This window comes from Selaginella moellendorffii, unplaced genomic scaffold (genome assembly GCF_000143415.4).
Source record: "Selaginella moellendorffii unplaced genomic scaffold, v1.0 SELMOscaffold_35, whole genome shotgun sequence".
NCBI classification, from domain to species: domain Eukaryota; kingdom Viridiplantae; phylum Streptophyta; class Lycopodiopsida; order Selaginellales; family Selaginellaceae; genus Selaginella; species Selaginella moellendorffii.
In genome coordinates this window covers 784,899-802,028 of record NW_003314296.1, presented here as the reverse complement: position 1 = coordinate 802,028, position 17,130 = coordinate 784,899, and the positions used below count along the sequence as shown (strand labels likewise).

General features: G+C 42.0%; 2 protein-coding genes across 2 annotated transcripts; one reads left to right on the top strand and one right to left on the bottom strand.

The window, feature by feature from the left end:
• Positions 1-16: 16 nt before the first annotated feature.
• LOC9657208 (NAD-dependent malic enzyme 59 kDa isoform, mitochondrial) lies at positions 17-3,111 on the bottom strand. Its single transcript, XM_002977664.2, has 19 exons — positions 2,889-3,111; positions 2,708-2,804; positions 2,529-2,647; positions 2,291-2,458; positions 2,105-2,233; positions 1,987-2,047; positions 1,832-1,935; positions 1,690-1,773; positions 1,531-1,637; positions 1,364-1,463; positions 1,202-1,309; positions 1,083-1,148; positions 962-1,034; positions 819-905; positions 718-772; positions 590-661; positions 471-533; positions 298-412; positions 17-242 (listed from the first exon to the last, which is right to left on the bottom strand). The coding sequence occupies exons 1-19, from the start codon at positions 3,060-3,062 to the stop codon at positions 168-170; spliced, it is 1,857 nt and encodes a 618-aa protein (XP_002977710.1). The 5' UTR covers positions 3,063-3,111; the 3' UTR covers positions 17-167.
• A 163-nt stretch (positions 3,112-3,274) lies between these two features.
• Positions 3,275-5,177, top strand: LOC9656473 (probable envelope ADP,ATP carrier protein, chloroplastic). Its single transcript, XM_002977818.2, has 10 exons — positions 3,275-3,670; positions 3,738-3,794; positions 3,853-3,915; positions 3,978-4,034; positions 4,088-4,171; positions 4,266-4,334; positions 4,386-4,498; positions 4,554-4,723; positions 4,782-4,860; positions 4,915-5,177. Exons 1-10 carry the CDS (start codon positions 3,299-3,301, stop codon positions 5,015-5,017), a joined length of 1,167 nt encoding a protein of 388 aa, XP_002977864.2. The 5' UTR covers positions 3,275-3,298; the 3' UTR covers positions 5,018-5,177.
• The last annotated feature ends 11,953 nt before the right edge of the window (positions 5,178-17,130 follow it).

The window sequence follows — 17,130 nt, the reverse complement described above, 5'->3', positions numbered from 1 at the left end:
CTCGGGGAGACTAACACGCTTGAAACTCTGGAACAAATTTCAAAGCGAAACTGTTGGAACAAACATCGGTAGATTATTGTGTACTGGTGTTCAGACTTTTTGCCCATCCTTACTCATCATCTTCATCCATTCGAGATGTAAGACAGGCCGGAAACTTGAAAACTTGTTCACCGCTCCTCATAGATGAGTGGACTATACTGAGGTGACCACATGTATTGGTCAACGTACTCGCGGATTTGATCCTGGTGATACCAAAGTTAGCCGGTTCAGTTGGCACTCAAAAGAGAATGCACTTACCTCAGACATTTGCTGAAGCTCTCTCGCGGACAGATCTCTGTAACCTTCGACAATGTCTTCTTCAACTGCAGCACGAAGCACAGCGACCGCGACTTCCTTGGATATGTCGCGAATGCTATCGATACAAGCAAGTAAAATGAGCACACCTGGAGAAGAATACAAAAGCAGTTAACCTTGAAATTGGTGGATAGATCTTTCCGTTGCTCACGTCCTCCTCACCCATGTAAGACGCTAACCTGATGAACAGAACAACGTCAAAATCGACAAATGTTTGATTACCGATGGAACTCACCTTGCTGCGGCGGAGCTTAACATTCGATCTGTAACTGTTCTTGCTCCACAGAGGAGCGTGCCGAGTCCAATTCTAATAGAAAACAGCGGTTTTAAACGCGTTGAAAACCACATGAAGAATTTACACACCCTGGGAAAAGGTACATATTGTTGCCTTGATTTACATGACCGATTTTCCCATTCTCTGCACGGAGATGGTTATTGAGAAATTCAGTAAAACACAAGATTACCAAGTTTCACGTCATCAAAAGGACTTCCACTTGCAAAGATAATGTGATCTCCCACATGCTTAAATGCTTCTTCTGCTGTGCATTCAGCTGAAAAAATGGAAAGCTTACTTAGCATGCGTGTCGCCGGAGTAATAACAACTTACCGTTCATTGTAGGATTGGACATTGGAAAAATTGCAGGTCTTTTGTAATCTGCATTTTTCATTTCTCGCAAAACCTGTGGAAGAAACACATTTACTTAGAAGTCTTTTGAATGGCGATTTACCTCCGGGGTGAAAATACCTCCAACTCCAGACAAGCCAACAAGCATATCTGGCTTAACCTGTTTTACCTGTATAAGATGTGTAAGCATACAAAGAGCGATGTTCCTGAGCCCCAACGTACCACTTCCAAAAGACTTGCACCTTCTCTCAAGCCTTCATTTGTATTTCGAGCAAATGGTTTTGCATCTGGATCAACGTCAGCATCAGCGCGTTCTTTTGTTACCAAACCCTGCCCCATCACAGAGTACGTAAAACCAGCTCAAACTTTTAAAACCGCACCGACCAGTTTGTCTAAAATGTACAAGTTTCGGGTAGCCTTGGACTTATCCCCAAGGATTTGTCCAATTGCCTTCCTTGTCATGTGAAGAACGCCTAGTCCGGCACTGCAGTCACAAGAAAAGGAAACGTTTTAGAATATGAAATAAATATATACATAGCACAGATTTTAACCTCCCAGCTCCAACGACGACAATTTTTGCATTAGCAAGTTCAGACAGTGGCTTTCCTTGAGCTCTCACAGCTCCAAAGAGTCCAGCGAGAGCAACACCAGCGGTACCCTGGGTGAAACATCAAGTTTAGGAGAAAAAATTTCTAGTTTCTTCAACGTACCTGGACATCATCGTTAAACATCCGGTAATGATTTCGATACCGCTGTAAAAGCTTGAAGGCCCATTTGGACTGGAAATCTTCAAACTGCCACCACATACAGCATGATCGCAATAAAAGGATAGAAATACAAAAATATGATTACCTGCACGATTACATGTGGCCAGCGTGTGAAAACACCTTCCATGAACTCGTCGATTACAGCTAAGTAATCTTCTCCTTCGAGCCTAGGCTGTTGCAACCCCAGATCTGTGACAAAGTATGACTTATGTAAGCACGATCACCGAGTAACTAACTTACACAAAGGATCATCTAACAATTTTTTATTGTTTGTCCCGACATCGATCATTACAGGAAGAACCTATAGCACATTACAGAGTGTGAGGACAAAAACTTTAAAAGAGCTACATTGACTTACTCGTTGCGGGTTGAATCCAGCGGCAGCAACATACAAGTCAAGTTTTCCAATTGGAATCCCTATGCCTTGAACGCCAAGGTCACCGAGCCCCAAAATCCGACTTCCATCGGTCACCACAATTATGTCCACCTTTGAAACAAAAATCCCATGCGTCAGTCACGTCCTTCGAGAATTTTTGTCACTTACGTCTTCCGCGGGCCAGTTATAGATCATTGAAACCATCTCACCCCGATCTGCGGAGCTAAAATACATGCCTCGCGGACGTCTGAAAAGACCACTGTAGTTCTGGCACACGAGACCAACTGTAGGAGTGTAAATAATGGGAGCAAAGTTCTTGATGTTGTCAATGAGAATCTTAAGAAAAAGAAAAGAGAAATCCAAAAAAATGAGCTCCTGGTCTTAATGTTGACGATAGAGTGCTTACTTTGTAATACAGAGTTTCGTTGCGGTCATGAAGCCTGTTAAGAATTCTCCACTTCGCCAATGCGGACATATCTCTGGGGCCATCTCTGGTGGTTCTTTCCAAAGACTTAAAATCGCTCACTGGTAAGATAGGACCGCGTAAGAACTTTTCCAAGCTAGTTTGTTCGAAAGATCACTCACTAAAACGGTCAATCTGCTGTTGAGGGGTCATCACACGCGGTGGAAGAAGTCCGCGGAGTCCCAGCCTGTCCCTTTCTGTTGGCGGCAAAGCAGTCCCCTGTACACGCAATGGCGGCTGGTGTGAGAAATCCTCGATTCGCGCCAGACTCCGAGAGAAATCGGTCAGATCGTCACACATTACCTTGTTATACCACGGATCGTGAAGAATGTCAGCTCCGCGCTTGTGAACGATCGTCGGCCTGCCGCTGCTCCGGAAGAGGTGATGCCCATTCGCAATGCCGCGGTGAGATCCCCAGCTCCAAGCGCTCGCGACTAGATCGACCAAGCGCCTCCGCCGAGCGCAAAATATCGCCATTGCCGGCGATACCCTAGAGCTCCCTGCTGTTGGAGGAGCTATTCAAACAAAAATTCTCTCACCAAATGCCACGTGTCAGCTGCCTTAAAATGATCCATTTTTTTACTTTTTTTAACCGGTATGTTTTAGGCTTGTTTTGCCACGTCACTGTCAAGTTTAGGGTTTTGGATTGCCACATCATCGTCCACGTGGAGATGGGGAGCTAGGGTTTATGGTGGAGGGAAAATATTTGGGCTATGGCACAGGAGAATGGCGCCACAGTGCTCGTCAAGGCGTGGGAGCGGCGCCCACGATGGATGCTCAACAACATCTCGCTCAAGGAGAAGAAACCGGTGAGTGAGGCGCTGGATTCTCGCCACAAATCCGAAGAAGAAGAGGAATCACAGCACCGGTCGAGGATTTTCTTTGGGGCAATGAGTTTCGCGAAGAATGTGGCAAATGTGGCCGCTGTGGAGGGGAATCCCCGGTTTGCGCAGCTTCTCACGCATCCCGTGGCGTTCATGCACTTCGTTCCCAGAGATTTGGCCCTCTTTTTCGCTGGAGCGTTGGCTGGAGCTACAGCAAAGTCAGTCACAGCTCCGCTGGATCGAGTCAAGCTTCTTATGCAAGTAAGTACTTGACAGTCAGTCAAAGAGAATAGCGTTCTAATGTCTATTTCTTTGTTTTGTTGAACAGGTACAGGGTTTAAAGGTAGGGGAAGAAGGTGCAAAGAAGGCCACTGGGTTCATAGAGGTAGAGCGCTTTTTTTTTCCTCTTGTAATGTTCTCTCAACTTTGTGATGTTTTTACAGGCCATTGTGAAGATCGGTCAGGACGAAGGCTTGAAAGGCTATTGGAAAGGAAATCTTCCTCAGGTACAATAACTCTTAAATGCATTCTTTTTCATGCGAGGCTTGCATGTTTTTGTTTGTCACAGGTGATACGCGTGATACCATACAGCGCAATGCAGCTTTTTGCATATGAAACTTACAAGGTAAGCTTTCAAAGAGCAGAGGCTTTTGGGACTCTTACATTTTCTCATTGTAGAAATTGTTTAAAGGCACCGACCATGAGCTCTCTGTTCTAGGACGACTAGCTGCGGGAGGATGTGCAGGCATGACTTCCACTCTGGTTGGTGCTGCATTTTGATGGAAGGTCTCTGTGGTCTTCCTTTGATTTCTATTTTCTTATTCTTCTTCTTCCCCCCTTATCGTTGTTTATACAGGTTACATATCCTTTGGACGTTTTGAGGCTGAGGCTAGCAGTTGATCCAGTGGCGAAGTCCATGACCCAGGTTTTATCTTTATTATGAAGTTTTCATATGCTGATTAAAGCTTTCTTTCAGGTCGCTCTGGAAATGCTCCGTGAAGAGGGTCTGGGATCGTTTTACAAGGGACTTGGCCCGTCGCTCATGAGTATTGCGCCTTACATAGCAGTGAACTTTTGCGTCTTCGACTTGTAAGGATCAAACTTTTCTTTTTTCTTCTATTAAATTCTACCATTTTTCTTGTAGGATGAAGAAAACATTGCCGGAGGACTTCCGTAAGAAGCCACAGTCGTCATTTGTGACGGCGATCGCGTCGGCAACTGTTGCGACTTTGTTGTGCTACCCCCTGGACACAGTTCGCAGGCAAATGCAGATGAAAGGAACGCCGTTTGGCAGCGTTCTGGAAGCGTTTCCAGGTGAGTTAATTTCCATCTCTTTGTTTCGACAAGAGTTCTATCTTCTTTGCTTTCCTAGGAATCATTGAGCGAGATGGAGTGCTTGGTCTGTATCGCGGCTTTGTTCCCAATGCACTGAAGAACCTTCCAAACAGCAGGTAAACCAAAGCTGCGATTTTATGATAAATGTTCTCCCTTTTCTTTGCGAGCAGCATCCGCTTGACAACATTTGATGCCGCGAAGAACTTGATCCAAGCTGGGGAAAGCGAATACCAAAAGCTTGTCCAAGAGAAATGTGACAAGAACATAGACTAAAAGAGTCTCAGTCCATCCATTTTTGTACGAGCATTCATTCATTACAAGTGTTTATTTTAGTTCTTATAGTTGCGTAGCAATTCATAAGTCAAGAGTGCTACATTTTGTTAGTGAAGATTTAACTTTAACACTTTTTTGGGGGCATATGCCTTTAGTGCTATTCGATTATTCTTAAAATATTCCATTGATTCAGGAAAATCGATATGTCCAAAAGAACAGCAAAGTTAGCAAAAGAGTTTGCATGCCGTTAGCTACGCAGCTGTATACATGTGGCTATGAAGACAGTAGAATGTCAACGAGCCAAAAAAACCATGAACAAGTCGTCTCATGCTCTCGCATTTGTTATAATCCAAAAGTTCCTGCGAACTTTTATATTGCATATAACAATGTCAGCTGATTTACAAAATCCATTACGTGTCTGCAGCACTTGCAAGCAACGAAACATTGCGATTTGAGCAACTTCACAGATTATTGCAAACCGTTTAAAGTTTTCTCGTTACCGACATGCGCTGCTGGGTTATCATTCGTCCCTGCTTGTTTAATCAGAATGTATGCCTTTTTTTTTTTACTGAGACTGGAGTTGTCTAAGTTGGGTGCCTAAGTTCCAGGCTTTATAAGAGCTGACTTTCGAAACCAGCACTTTTTCCGACTTGTTAATCATAAACAAAGATTCTCCGTGGTATTTAAGGAGAAGTTCTAGACTTCCTGAAGCACACACACTCAAGCACCAGATTTCGCTCGCTTCTTATTGTTTCCTTTCTTCTTCTTCTTCTTCTTCTTCTTTCAATGGCAGCTACTCGTGCATTCGCTTGCTTCATGTTGGCTCTGGTGCTTGTTGCTGGAGTTGCGAATGGGAGCTCACTGACTACGTTTAGCGGACCTGACGACAAAGTTGGGACTCCAGTAGCATGCGGAGTGTGCGTCAATTTGCTCGGCATCTATGGCTACAAGTTCGACTGCGATGGAGTTCATGGCCTGCTCAAGTACACCAAGCCTCTTTGCCCAGTTTCAGTGAACGCTGTTGTTACTCTGAGCTCTGAGCTGCTGTGCCCTCTGCCTGCTGTATTCGCGTATGTTTCAATTCGTTTTGACTGCTAAAATGTTATGAACTGGATGGATGCTGATCCGTCTGATGAGTAAGCTTCATGAATAAATAAAAGCTTCGAGTTTGGTGTTTAGTTTTGTATTGCTGTTGTTGTGTTATTGAAGACTGCTCAGCAAAGCTCATTATCACATTATGGTCGATCTAAAGTGTACAATTATATATTTTCTCACTGGCTGGCTCTCCTTTCCCTTTCAATTTCACCATATGCTTGAGAAAACCTCACGTCCTTGCGAAGTGCTGCATAATATGTTACCTGAGACGATGCCATGTTCCAAGTCACGCACCGCGCTCCATGCTTTACGTTGACTCTCAACGTAGAACGTAATTAGCATCATTTTCGGCCTCAGAAAGCATAGGATGGCAATCATTTTCACTCAAGGATGGTTGCCTGCCTGATTGTGTAGCGGTTCTTGCTGCGCTAGGGCTAGCTCAGACAGTCCAAGATGTAATTTAAAGTAGAAAGAGACGTGGCAGCCAGGTGGTAACTAAAGTATGAGTAATAATGCTTGAGGGGAATTTGTTGAAATCAAGCAATTAAAAGGAAGGTAGTGATGTAACTGCGCCTTCCAAAGGTGAAAAATGAATTTGATCTGGTGGGTAGTGGATCTGAACGGGTATATTAAATGTGATTGTTTGGCCCTCGTTAAGAATGTAAACAATAAATCTCAATGTAACAAGATTCTTTTATTTGCTATAGAATATACTATAAGTCCTATAAATATGAAATGGCCGTTAGATTCCCTAGGTTGAGACCAGGAAACGTCCTTGTACAATGTTGCACATGGTCAATGATGATTGAAGGAAGCTGCCCTTCTTAAAAAGACCCTTGATTCCAGATTCCATTACAAATAATTTTCTATACAGATATCCTTTTAAAAAACATAATGGCTTCTTTTAAAATTTATTTATTTATATTTCATCAAAGAAAATTTATACATTACATCGAAGTTTCTTATTCCAATAAGTAAAACATTTATTTTTTCCGTGATAGGCATTCAGAAACTGTGAGATTAAAATAAAGAGTAAATCCAAATTTTCCAAAGGACAAGGAAATTACTGGAAAAATACCGACCAAGCTTTTGCTTTTACATTCATTCCCAGCTTGTGGTGAGACGTGACTCTTCCAGGAACAATTTGATAACTGAGAGTCAAGATGGTCGTTTCCAAGGTACTGTTAGAGCCCTTCGGGTCTATAGCGATTCTGCTTTGCAGACAGGTGGTGCAGCCATTTCGCTGGACAGCTTGAGAACTTCAATGAGATCCATGGGCTGGATTGGGTCTGCCTGGAACTCGAACTGTTGAGCCAATCGAGCCGTCCAGAGGACGTCCGAATGGAGCGAGACGTGCTCCAGCATGATCCTTGAACAGATATTGTGCAGAGCATGGAGTCTCCATGGATGGTCACACCATACCTCCAATCTTTTTCACCCTGGAAGGATTCTACTTGATCTTCTCCCTCCATACTCAAGCCCAGAATGCAAGTGATCCATCCTCCCCTCCACCACCTTCCTCAAAGCGTCCTTGCAAGCCATTTATTTGCCCACTCTGGGCAAATGCATTTCAAAAAGACCACAACGTCGCTGTTCGAAAGACCGGGTACATGCCACGATCAGGATGTTCCAGGAGAAGTCGCAGAACAGTTTCTTGTGGAACGGGCCCTGTTTGGATCTACTTGATAAGGATGAACAGGCTCTCTTTCATCACAGAGGCTACAAAGGAAAACACACCCGTAACTGCACTAGAGAGCTCTGGAGAATATGCTATGCCAGCATATTCGTATCACTCCCACTCGAGCACTAAGGTGCTCGCTCAAGGATCTCTCTCACGCCAAGTGCTTGCACGTGTCGCTGGAACAAAGCTGGAGGTAACGCCTTAGCCAAAATATCTACAACCTGCTCTGCGGTTCCACAATGGATGAGCTCCAAAACACGTTGGTTCACTTGATCTCAAATATAATGGAACTGCACCTGGGTATGTTTGGTACGCCTATGGTACCTGGGATTCTTGGAGAGTGCGATAGCACCCTGGTTATTGCAAAAGATATCTGTTGGTGCTAGCTGAGAATAGCCAATGCCGTCCAAAAGCTGTCGTAGCCAGCAACATTCCTTAGCTGCTTCAACATACCCTGCTTCGGTCAACAATAACACTACACCATGTGAGAGTGCCGCTAGTCAGCATCTGTGAAGCCAAACAGTCGCATACCTGCTGGGACTTTGGAGTACGTGAGAGCACAATGTCAAGTCCTCTTCAAGTAGCAAAAGATGCGTTTGACTGCTAACCAATGAGGAAATTCTGGAGTCTTTGGTGAAACATGGACGTATGCAACTAGAAATCTCCTATAGAGGAGCAGAAGTGGCAGTTCACGGCCAAGGCCACATGTTAGTGGCAGGCTTGAAACCATAGCAATGAGCAAAAGTGTGTGCAAGAAAAAATGAGACCAAGAACCAAGTTTTGGGTAGTTGATTGATAAGTTTTTTGTATGTTTTTCTCATCAGCTCTTCATGTTCATCATTTAATGACTCAGGTTTAGATTCAAACTTGGATCAACCCCTTGATTGTGAGTAAAAGTGTTAGAAGCATAGATGCTGTAACATGTAATTATGCCACATCCATTATTATATAATTGATATATAGAGAGTTCTTCCTCCCCTTTGTCATTGGCTTCTTGACCAGAAAGTGCCATACTCAAGATCAAAGAGCCATAAAAGCAACAGAGAAATGAGGAAAAACTCTTTGTATATCAACTTTATATAGATGGGTATATATACATAAAAATTATTACCGCATAATTATGCCATATTAGTCTGAGATGATCAACATGAAAAACTGATGAGAAAAGCATACAAAAACTCATCAATCAACTACCCAAAACTTGGTTCTTGGTCTTTGCCTTACTTGCACACAATCTTGCTCATTTCTATAGCTTCAATCTGATCAGTGGCATGTGGTATTGGTCATAAACTTCCAAACTCCCACTTTTGCTACTACCAGGCATTTGAATCTCCATAAGCATTGGAAATTTCTGGTTTAGAGCAATAAAGAGGGAAATTGGGAACACTTTCTGTTAAGATTTTATCCCTTACACCCTAAACCAATTGGTTAAAGGGATGATCATTTGATTGTGGTGCCTAATATTTTCTCCCACTGAAAAAGATAAATCTGGCAGTGTGCAGACCATTGTGTAGACTAAACTGCCAACCATCTATTGGTATGGTATCTGCTTCATCTTCTCACATTCCTCAACTGTTTGTGGGACTTGATCTTTGCTGAGATGGAGGCTGGCTTCCATAGAAGTTGATGCTTCATTCAGCTCAGCAAGATGGAAACCTCTCCAAGATGTCATCAACATACTTCTGCTAAGATAATTGTATGATGCCAGCCTACCTGTCATGTATAATCTCAATCCCCAAACAATATTTCACTGGTTCAAGATCGATCTTAAATCGTGCCTGTAGCTCATGCTTAAGCTGCTGGAAAGCTATGTGAGTGAGTGCACTATCAATAAATGTCATACTTGACTTGCAAAGATAAACATTAGAATCTACTGAAATACTACAAAACTGACGGAGAGTAGATAGCTGTTCATTTTTGCACACCACTGCTGTGGAGTCCATATAAAGCCTTCTTAAGCTTGCACACCTTGGGTTCTTGGCCTTTGACGACATATCCTTCTGGCTGAAGGACATAAACCTCCTCATCAAGATTGTCATAGAGAAATGCTGTGTATATCTGGAACTGTCTCTCAATCTCAGCTTCGTGACAGTATTTGATAAAATCTTTGGAGATGTATTCTTCGCCACCATCACTTTGAAATTTCCTGAGTTTCTTGCCAGTCTGCAACTCTGCTCGAGTTCTAAAAAGCTGGAACTCATTGATCACCTCAGATTTGCAAGCTAGAAACTTCACTGAGATCATCCTGGAATAATCGTCTACAAAGGTTACAAAATACAGCTTCTTCTCTCGAGAAAGTACTGGCATAGTACATGGATGAGCTCTAAAATCTCAGTAGCTCGTAGCAGCACCAGCCTTGAAAGGAAATCTGTGTTGCTTCGTGAGAACTTACAGCTCACAAAACCTCAGCTTCTGAGAAGTGATGTGAAGACCGTCAACCATGCCTGAACTAATGCATTATTAATATCCTGGTAATTCGTGTGACCAAGACGGCGATGCCATGTCTGGAGGTCAACCGCATGCTGAGGACCTACAAAAAGAAGTTGTTCGCTAGGCTTGACTGGATACTCCACCTCTGCATTCAGCCGGTAAAGGCCAGCATACCCACTGGCTAGCGCACTGTGTCTTGTTAAAGAGAAGTTCGCAATCACGATCTGTGATTTTTCCAATGGAGAAGAGTGTCTTCTTGACACCAGGAACGTAGTAGACTCCTCTGACTGCTACAACCTGTCCTGTGGCAAGTCGAACCTTGATCGTACCCACTCCATACACGCTGTGTGAGTAGTCATTGCTGAGGCAAATTCTCTTCCCATCTGGAACTTCTTCTAAATACGAGAAAAGGCTTTGGAGATGAGTCATATGCTGATTGGCTCCACCGTTAATCCAGATCACCTCTGTTCTTGGAGTGTTGGCTGCAAGGGAATTTGACTCCGCTATGAACAAGCTGCCATCACTGACAGCGTTCGTGCGTAATTGGCGACTTGCTTCCCCTTCCTGATTTCCTTCCGGATCTTGGCCGCTTCATCTGTACAGAGACCGTTATTTTTGCGCTTCTTGTTTCTCTTTCGCTCGTTTTGACCTTCTTGTTTGCGTTCTTATCCTCCTGGCGCGGCCCTAGCCTGTCCCAGATTGAGACCTTGGCCTTAGAACCAGCAAACATAGCCAAATCACATTTCTTCAAGGTTTCCAGCACTAATATCTCGTTAATTCATCAAAGGTTTTGGTGGCCACATGTCCAACGGCAGCAAGTGAAACGCTGTTGGAATACCCGAGAAACACCGTGACAAGGTCACTGTCGTCCACTTTGGTGGGAGATTGGGGTGTCTATCTGCTTCGCTGTATCCTTCGAACGACTTGCATAATCTTGGTTTTCATCTCAATTAGATTGGTCTTGTTGGTTCGGCCAAGAACTGTCTTTAGTGCTTTCCAATTCTCGTTTGGCTGTCAGGGATGTGTCACCGATAGATCTTCCCCACTGCACCTCCAAGGATTCCTGTTTCGTCAACTCTTTCTCGGCTGCAACCTCTGTCGCTGCTGGACATGCCTCTGTCCCAGAGGCTAAGCCCCAAAGGTTCTTCTCCATGAAGAAAAACTGCATCTCAATTCCCATCCATGGAAATCTATCTGCCATCAAAAACTTCCAAAACGTCTTTGTCTGAAGCCATCCCAGAAAAACTAGTGTTCAGATACCATGATAAGGATGAACAGTCTCTGGCTAAAAGGAAAACACACCCCCTTGATGTTCCCTGAGAGCTCTGGAGAATATGCTATGCCACTGAAGAAGCTGTATTTTGTGACCTTTGTAGACGATTATGATCGCAGTGAAGTTTCTAGCTCGTAAATCTGAGGTGACCAACGGGTTCCAGCTGTTTAGAACTCGAGCAGAGTTGCAGACCGGCAAAAAACTCAGGAAAACTCACTCCCTTGATGTCCCCTAACTGCTCTAGAGAGCTCTGGAGAATATGCTATGCCAGCATATTCGTATCACTACTTAGCCCAAGAGCAAGAAGAAAACATAACAAAAAACCCTTCGAATGCTGGTCAAATACGCATAAATCCTTAAAGAGCTCAAGGAGTTCATTCTAAAGGTCAGCATGAAACCTGAACAAACATAATCCTTTTTTAACTCTGCATGGACTAAACGAAAAGGAATACTTTTTTGAGCAGTCCATTACTCTTGGAATGCTGCAGAAGCGTTGGTTCACAAGGAACCAATCACTAAAGCACGTGCTACTAAGCATTCGGCAGTCTATGAGCAAAGAAGTGACAAACAAAAAAGATGATAAAAAGCACACTTATGATCTAGTTGTTTCTGCAGGGTCTGGTTTGGAATTATTTCAATTTTTGCAGCTCTTATACCTTTTCAGGACAAAAGCGGTGTTCCCTCATAAGGTGAGTGAAAGACAAGGCAAGGCCTTAGTTGAGATATTGGGCAACCAGCATTTTGAGCTGAAGAACAGAAAGCAAATAGTGTAATAGCTCACAAGTGATCAACCTTAATGATTTTGCTGAGTGCTATGGCCTCAAGCTTTACAAAGAGTGCACATTGAACTCAGCTCCAATACCTGCCAATCAAAGGAAAAAGAAAATCACAAGCTTACCTCTCAAAGTGAAGTCAGAACATCCCAGAAAATGGAGAACAACTTTATTTATAGGAGCATAGCATTAGGTTCTAATTAATTACTCAAGTGAACTTAATTCAAAATCAAAATTTTGGTTTCCTTTAGCAAACCTGTAAGGGGATTATAAATACATGATTAATCTAAATAAACAATGATGTAGAGAAAGAAGCTAAAGAAATGAGGCATAAATTAACAAGAGTCGAGAATTTTTTATATAATTAATAATGCAACTAGAGTGTGTTCATCAAAAGAGACTTTTTCCACATAATTCCTTGGCCTGAAAAAAAAATGTAAAAAGAGTGAGAGCAGAAAGAAAAACAAAAAGAAGCAAAAAAAGTAAAAAAATGAGTGAATAGTGCAAATGGCTTCTATGATGGGTGATGATGATGGAAGCATCAAAAGGATGTAAATAATCCTATAGAAGGCCTAGAATGCCGCTGAAACTAACTTAATCACCCTCAAGTGCTAGATTGCATCGAAAATGCTTAAAGTGGTGAATAATGTCACTGTAAGAGAATCTAGGATGCTAGAACTATTTGGAAGGATGGGAGCCTTTTGAGGATGGTAAAAAGTGTTCCCAAGGACCTATGGAAGTCATCATGTGTTGTTGATGAAGATTTGGTGGTTGGGTGAAGTGTCAATAGTGTCGGAGAATGCTTTGAGTGTTGTAGCAGGATGAAGTTGGGATCCAGCCATGAACCTAAGTTTGGGAAGAGCTGAGATGAGGTGCCAAGTTGAGAGAAACTTCAAGGAAAAGTCGAGATGCTGCTAGAAAATGCCTACCACCTTTATATCATGGTTGTATCCCAAGTGAGTAGCAAGGCTAGATTGCAGGTCTAAGGTGAAAAGTGCCACCAAGAGTGTAGTCACTAAGCTGGAAAGTCAAAAGTGTAAAGAGAGTGAAAAAATTATGCTCTCCAAAGTGTTGTTGATGCCTTGTGACCCTATTTCATTAACAGCTCCAAAACTACTATATAAATGCTAGAGTTGGAAAAGTGCTTGGAGAATCCACCACTTGGACAGATTCCTCACTATGCTGCAGCGAAGGAATTGATGTGAAATCCCTAGATTTGTTGAAGCCAAGGGATCTTTAGACTTGTGTAGTGATGGCAAAGAAGTCAAGTGTTGATGTAGTCCAGTCCATGTTGAAGAAGTTAATCATATTGCAATCAACAACTTGGATCTCTAGTAGTATGTCATCCTTGATAAGTTTCAAGAAAAAAACCTTGAGAGCCTAGTCAACTTCAATGATGGAATAAGCATCCACTTGAGACAAGCTAGATGGAAGTAGAGAATGACCATAGGCATTGAGAAGAGTTGTTGCATAAATGTTGTTGGTAATCGTTGATTCTCCTTTGGCCTAAGTTATCATATAAGTCCGTCCTAAGATGATGGAGTCCCTCAGTTTCCCAAATCCTAGCTGTTGGAAGTCCATAACAAGGAAATTTAGTATGGAACCCACTCCTTGCACCAAGATCTTGACATTCCAACAAATGCCTATAGAGACGATTTAGTGATTGGCAAACATTTTGAGGATGATAGTTGTGTTTCTCACCACTTCCAAGCCATTAGAAAGTGCCAAATTGAGGGAAATGATGTTGCTCTAGGATCTGAATCAAGTAATGTTTGTGTTGTCAAAGATTTATTGTTGATGTGGACCTCCATAAAGAATGCTTCGGGATCATGAGTGGTCTGAGTGTTGATAATGTGCATGTCATGTTGATGTTCCACGGGGATGCCTGTGGACTTGGCAAAAGCCTCTAGCTAAGGAGTAAAACTGAGTACATATCACAAAAGCTCACCAAGTGTGATTTAGATTGAAGTGTCAGCAATCTAAACAAGAACCTCTTGTGGGACTTGAGAAAGAGTGGAGGGCAGCTAGGAGACCCCACATTGAAAGTTGAATGAATATCCAGTTGTTGGATTTGAAGTTGTGGCCAAGGATGTGGGTGGCGCTGCAAATACCGAAGCATGGGGTAACTTGCATGCCATGAGAGATGGGAAAGTTCTAGAAACTAGAGTTGGATCTTGCTCACTATTAATATTTGGGGCTAAAGGAGAAACTTCCTTGCACCCTTGAGTCATAGCAGCCATTCTATAACCATCCTCTACAACATAAACTATGTTGACATGCATTAATGTCTTTCCATGGCTTGACGAAGGGGTATCTTTGATCACTTTCTACTCCAATTGTTGTTGGTATCTATCTCTAGCCATGGAAGAAATATGTTGTTTGGTATTGAACATGCTGGACAGAAGGTGGTCGAAGTTCTAAATGAAGTTTCCAACATCTCTCTATGCTATATCATAACATCACAATACGAGTAGCATTAAGAACGAAGAGGGCATCTCAGTCTCTCTGCCTACTATAAGCAGCATGCTCCAAGCTCCTCAAGTAGCTTCTTTTGCATTTATTGCTGCTACTAGATAATCTCCTTATATCTTGCATGCTTCAACAATGATTTCTTGATCATTGAGGGAACTCTATCACCACTGTGTGGGGATGGAGAAGAATAAATCATGGTAGCACATAAGCTCTCATCTGAAGGTGGGAGGAAAACCTCCTCTACCCTAGGAATCTTGAGATCTTGGAGAAGATCCCACTCCAAAGTCTCTACTACAGCAAATGCTTCATAACACATCCAAAACTCTCACTTGAGCATTTTGTATTTGAGATTTCCTTTGAGGCCAAAGATGAATGTGGTGATGCCATAACGTTCATTTGTGATGACCTTGCATTGGACACACTCCTTCTAGTAAAACTTGAACCACATACATATTCCAGCATAGATTCACGTGCTTCTTGCCAAAAAGCGAACAAATCCATGAGTAAGCGATTTGCTGGTCACTGTTGATTAAAGTGACCTTAGAAAGATGCTTTGAATGTGGAATAGTCAACCATATCTACCTCCAAGAGTGTTTCTACCCATGTTGTTGCTCGGCCAGTGAACGATTGCAAGAAGTCGTAGAGCTTGTGATCATCCTCGATGATGCCATTCGACATGCAATATTGCTTGAAATGAGTGATATGTGTCTTGACAAAGATGTCGCCATTGCCAGATAAGTATGTCAAGTCAATGCCTTGTTGTAGAAGAGCCATGGATGGTGGACTCCCTGACTTGATATCTGTAATGAATGAATCCTCCTTGTCAAAAAAAGTAGTTTGATAATCGAGCTCTTGTAAAAGGTGTGAAAAATGTCCCCATACCCTAGGCACTGTATGGAAGTTTGCTGGTTGCCATCTCTAATTGGAATGAGTGCAAACTAGCATAAAGTGTCCACTGTGCAACAGATGCTAGGTTGTGGAAAATACAATGCATTAAGAACTCTGACTTGTGTGAGAGCAAAGTATCTAAATGGGATAACTCTAAATAAAAGAGTATCCTCATATAGATTTTCTCAATTAAAATCACTGTCACTCTTGCAAATGCCAATTTCTCACAACAAAAAAAAAAAAAAAATTCTTGCAAAGGAAAGGGGGAAAAAAGAAAAATTAAACTCCAATACTCAAAATGCCTAAAAGGAAAACATTTGCATGGAAATCTCTTGACTTTGCACACAAAAATAGGTGTGGATGGACTTGTTTGAAAGTTTATACTTAAACCAAAAGAATGAACCCAAAACCATGAGTTAAAATGCCTAAAATCTCAAGAAAAATTGACTCAAACATTAAATTCTAAACAAAAAGAAAGAAAACAAAAAGAAATGCACTCCCTAGTACAAGAAACACTCATTTTTGGCATTGGTAAAAAGTAATAACATGGCCATAATAATTTTCATGAGAATGGCACCTCAAAAATTCCCCCCAAGATTAAGCTAGAAACTTGCAAATTTGAGCTATGAAGTGCTGTGAGAGAAAAACTGCTTCATGTCATAGCTTAAAGCGAATTGGCTACTAAGAAAGGACTTTCCAAAAAGCTTGTCTTTAGATCTACATGTCCAGAAAAAGAAATTCTTGAATTAATCCCAAAATTGCGAGCTTAGAGTGTTGAAAATTTGCCATGAAAAATAGAGGAGCGTGATAGACAAAATTTCATTAAATTAACAATTGAATCCTCCACAAAACAAGGTGCTCTTTAGCTTGTTGGAAAGAGGATGCCAAGTCGCATCGACCCAAAGAAAGAAAAACCAAAATCAATACACTAATCACGAGAAATCACTAAAGAACCAAGTGGAAAGAGGTAATGTAGAAAATTAATGCAAGAACGAGAAAATTTTTTTAAACTTACACTTTAAATTCATGGAAGTCGAAACTCTTAATGGTTCTAGGGTCTCTAAAAATATGAATCTAACCCCTAGAACTCAAGATTTCCCTCAATTTCCTAAAAATAAACTCTCCATTCTTTCAAGAAAACTAAACTAGCTTATTCATATTGAGTTCACCAATTTTTAGGTCATCTTTCAGCCCTAACCATGGATCCATCCCTCACATATAAATTCACAAAACCGTAATTCCAAACTTAATTACCAAAGGAAATAGGGAGGACTTTTGATATTTAGCCTTCGTGGAGTTTTACCATTTGAAATATTTCGAGAATCAAAATCTCCTCTCCTTATCTCTCAAAATGCCCATGGCTGCAACCAAAGAGTAGGAGTAGGAGTAAGAGTGGGGGGAGTAGGAGTAAAAGCGGAAGTAAGAGTAGAAGCAGAGGTAGAAGTGAGAGTAGGAGTGGTCTCTTTGGCTATAACATGTGACGTAAAGATAAAGTAACAAT

What these genes read in the sequence shown, in the direction of transcription:
- LOC9656473 (XM_002977818.2), top strand. Translation starts at nt 3,299, where the DNA reads ATGGCACAGGAGAATGGCGCCACAGTGCTCGTCAAGGCGTGGGAGCGG. An exon ending in GGAAAGGAAATCTTCCTCAG is followed by an intron (nt 3,916 to 3,977) that starts GTACAATAACTC and finishes TGTTTGTCACAG; the next exon opens with GTGATACGCGTGATACCATA. An exon ending in TTGCATATGAAACTTACAAG is followed by an intron (nt 4,035 to 4,087) that starts GTAAGCTTTCAA and finishes TTCTCATTGTAG; the next exon opens with AAATTGTTTAAAGGCACCGA.
- LOC9657208 (XM_002977664.2), bottom strand. Translation starts at nt 3,062, where the DNA reads ATGGCGATATTTTGCGCTCGGCGGAGGCGCTTGGTCGATCTAGTCGCG. An exon ending in CTGGATTCAACCCGCAACGA is followed by an intron (nt 2,048 to 2,104) that starts GTAAGTCAATGT and finishes AATGTGCTATAG; the next exon opens with GTTCTTCCTGTAATGATCGA. An exon ending in TGTACATTTTAGACAAACTG is followed by an intron (nt 1,310 to 1,363) that starts GTCGGTGCGGTT and finishes GTGATGGGGCAG; the next exon opens with GGTTTGGTAACAAAAGAACG.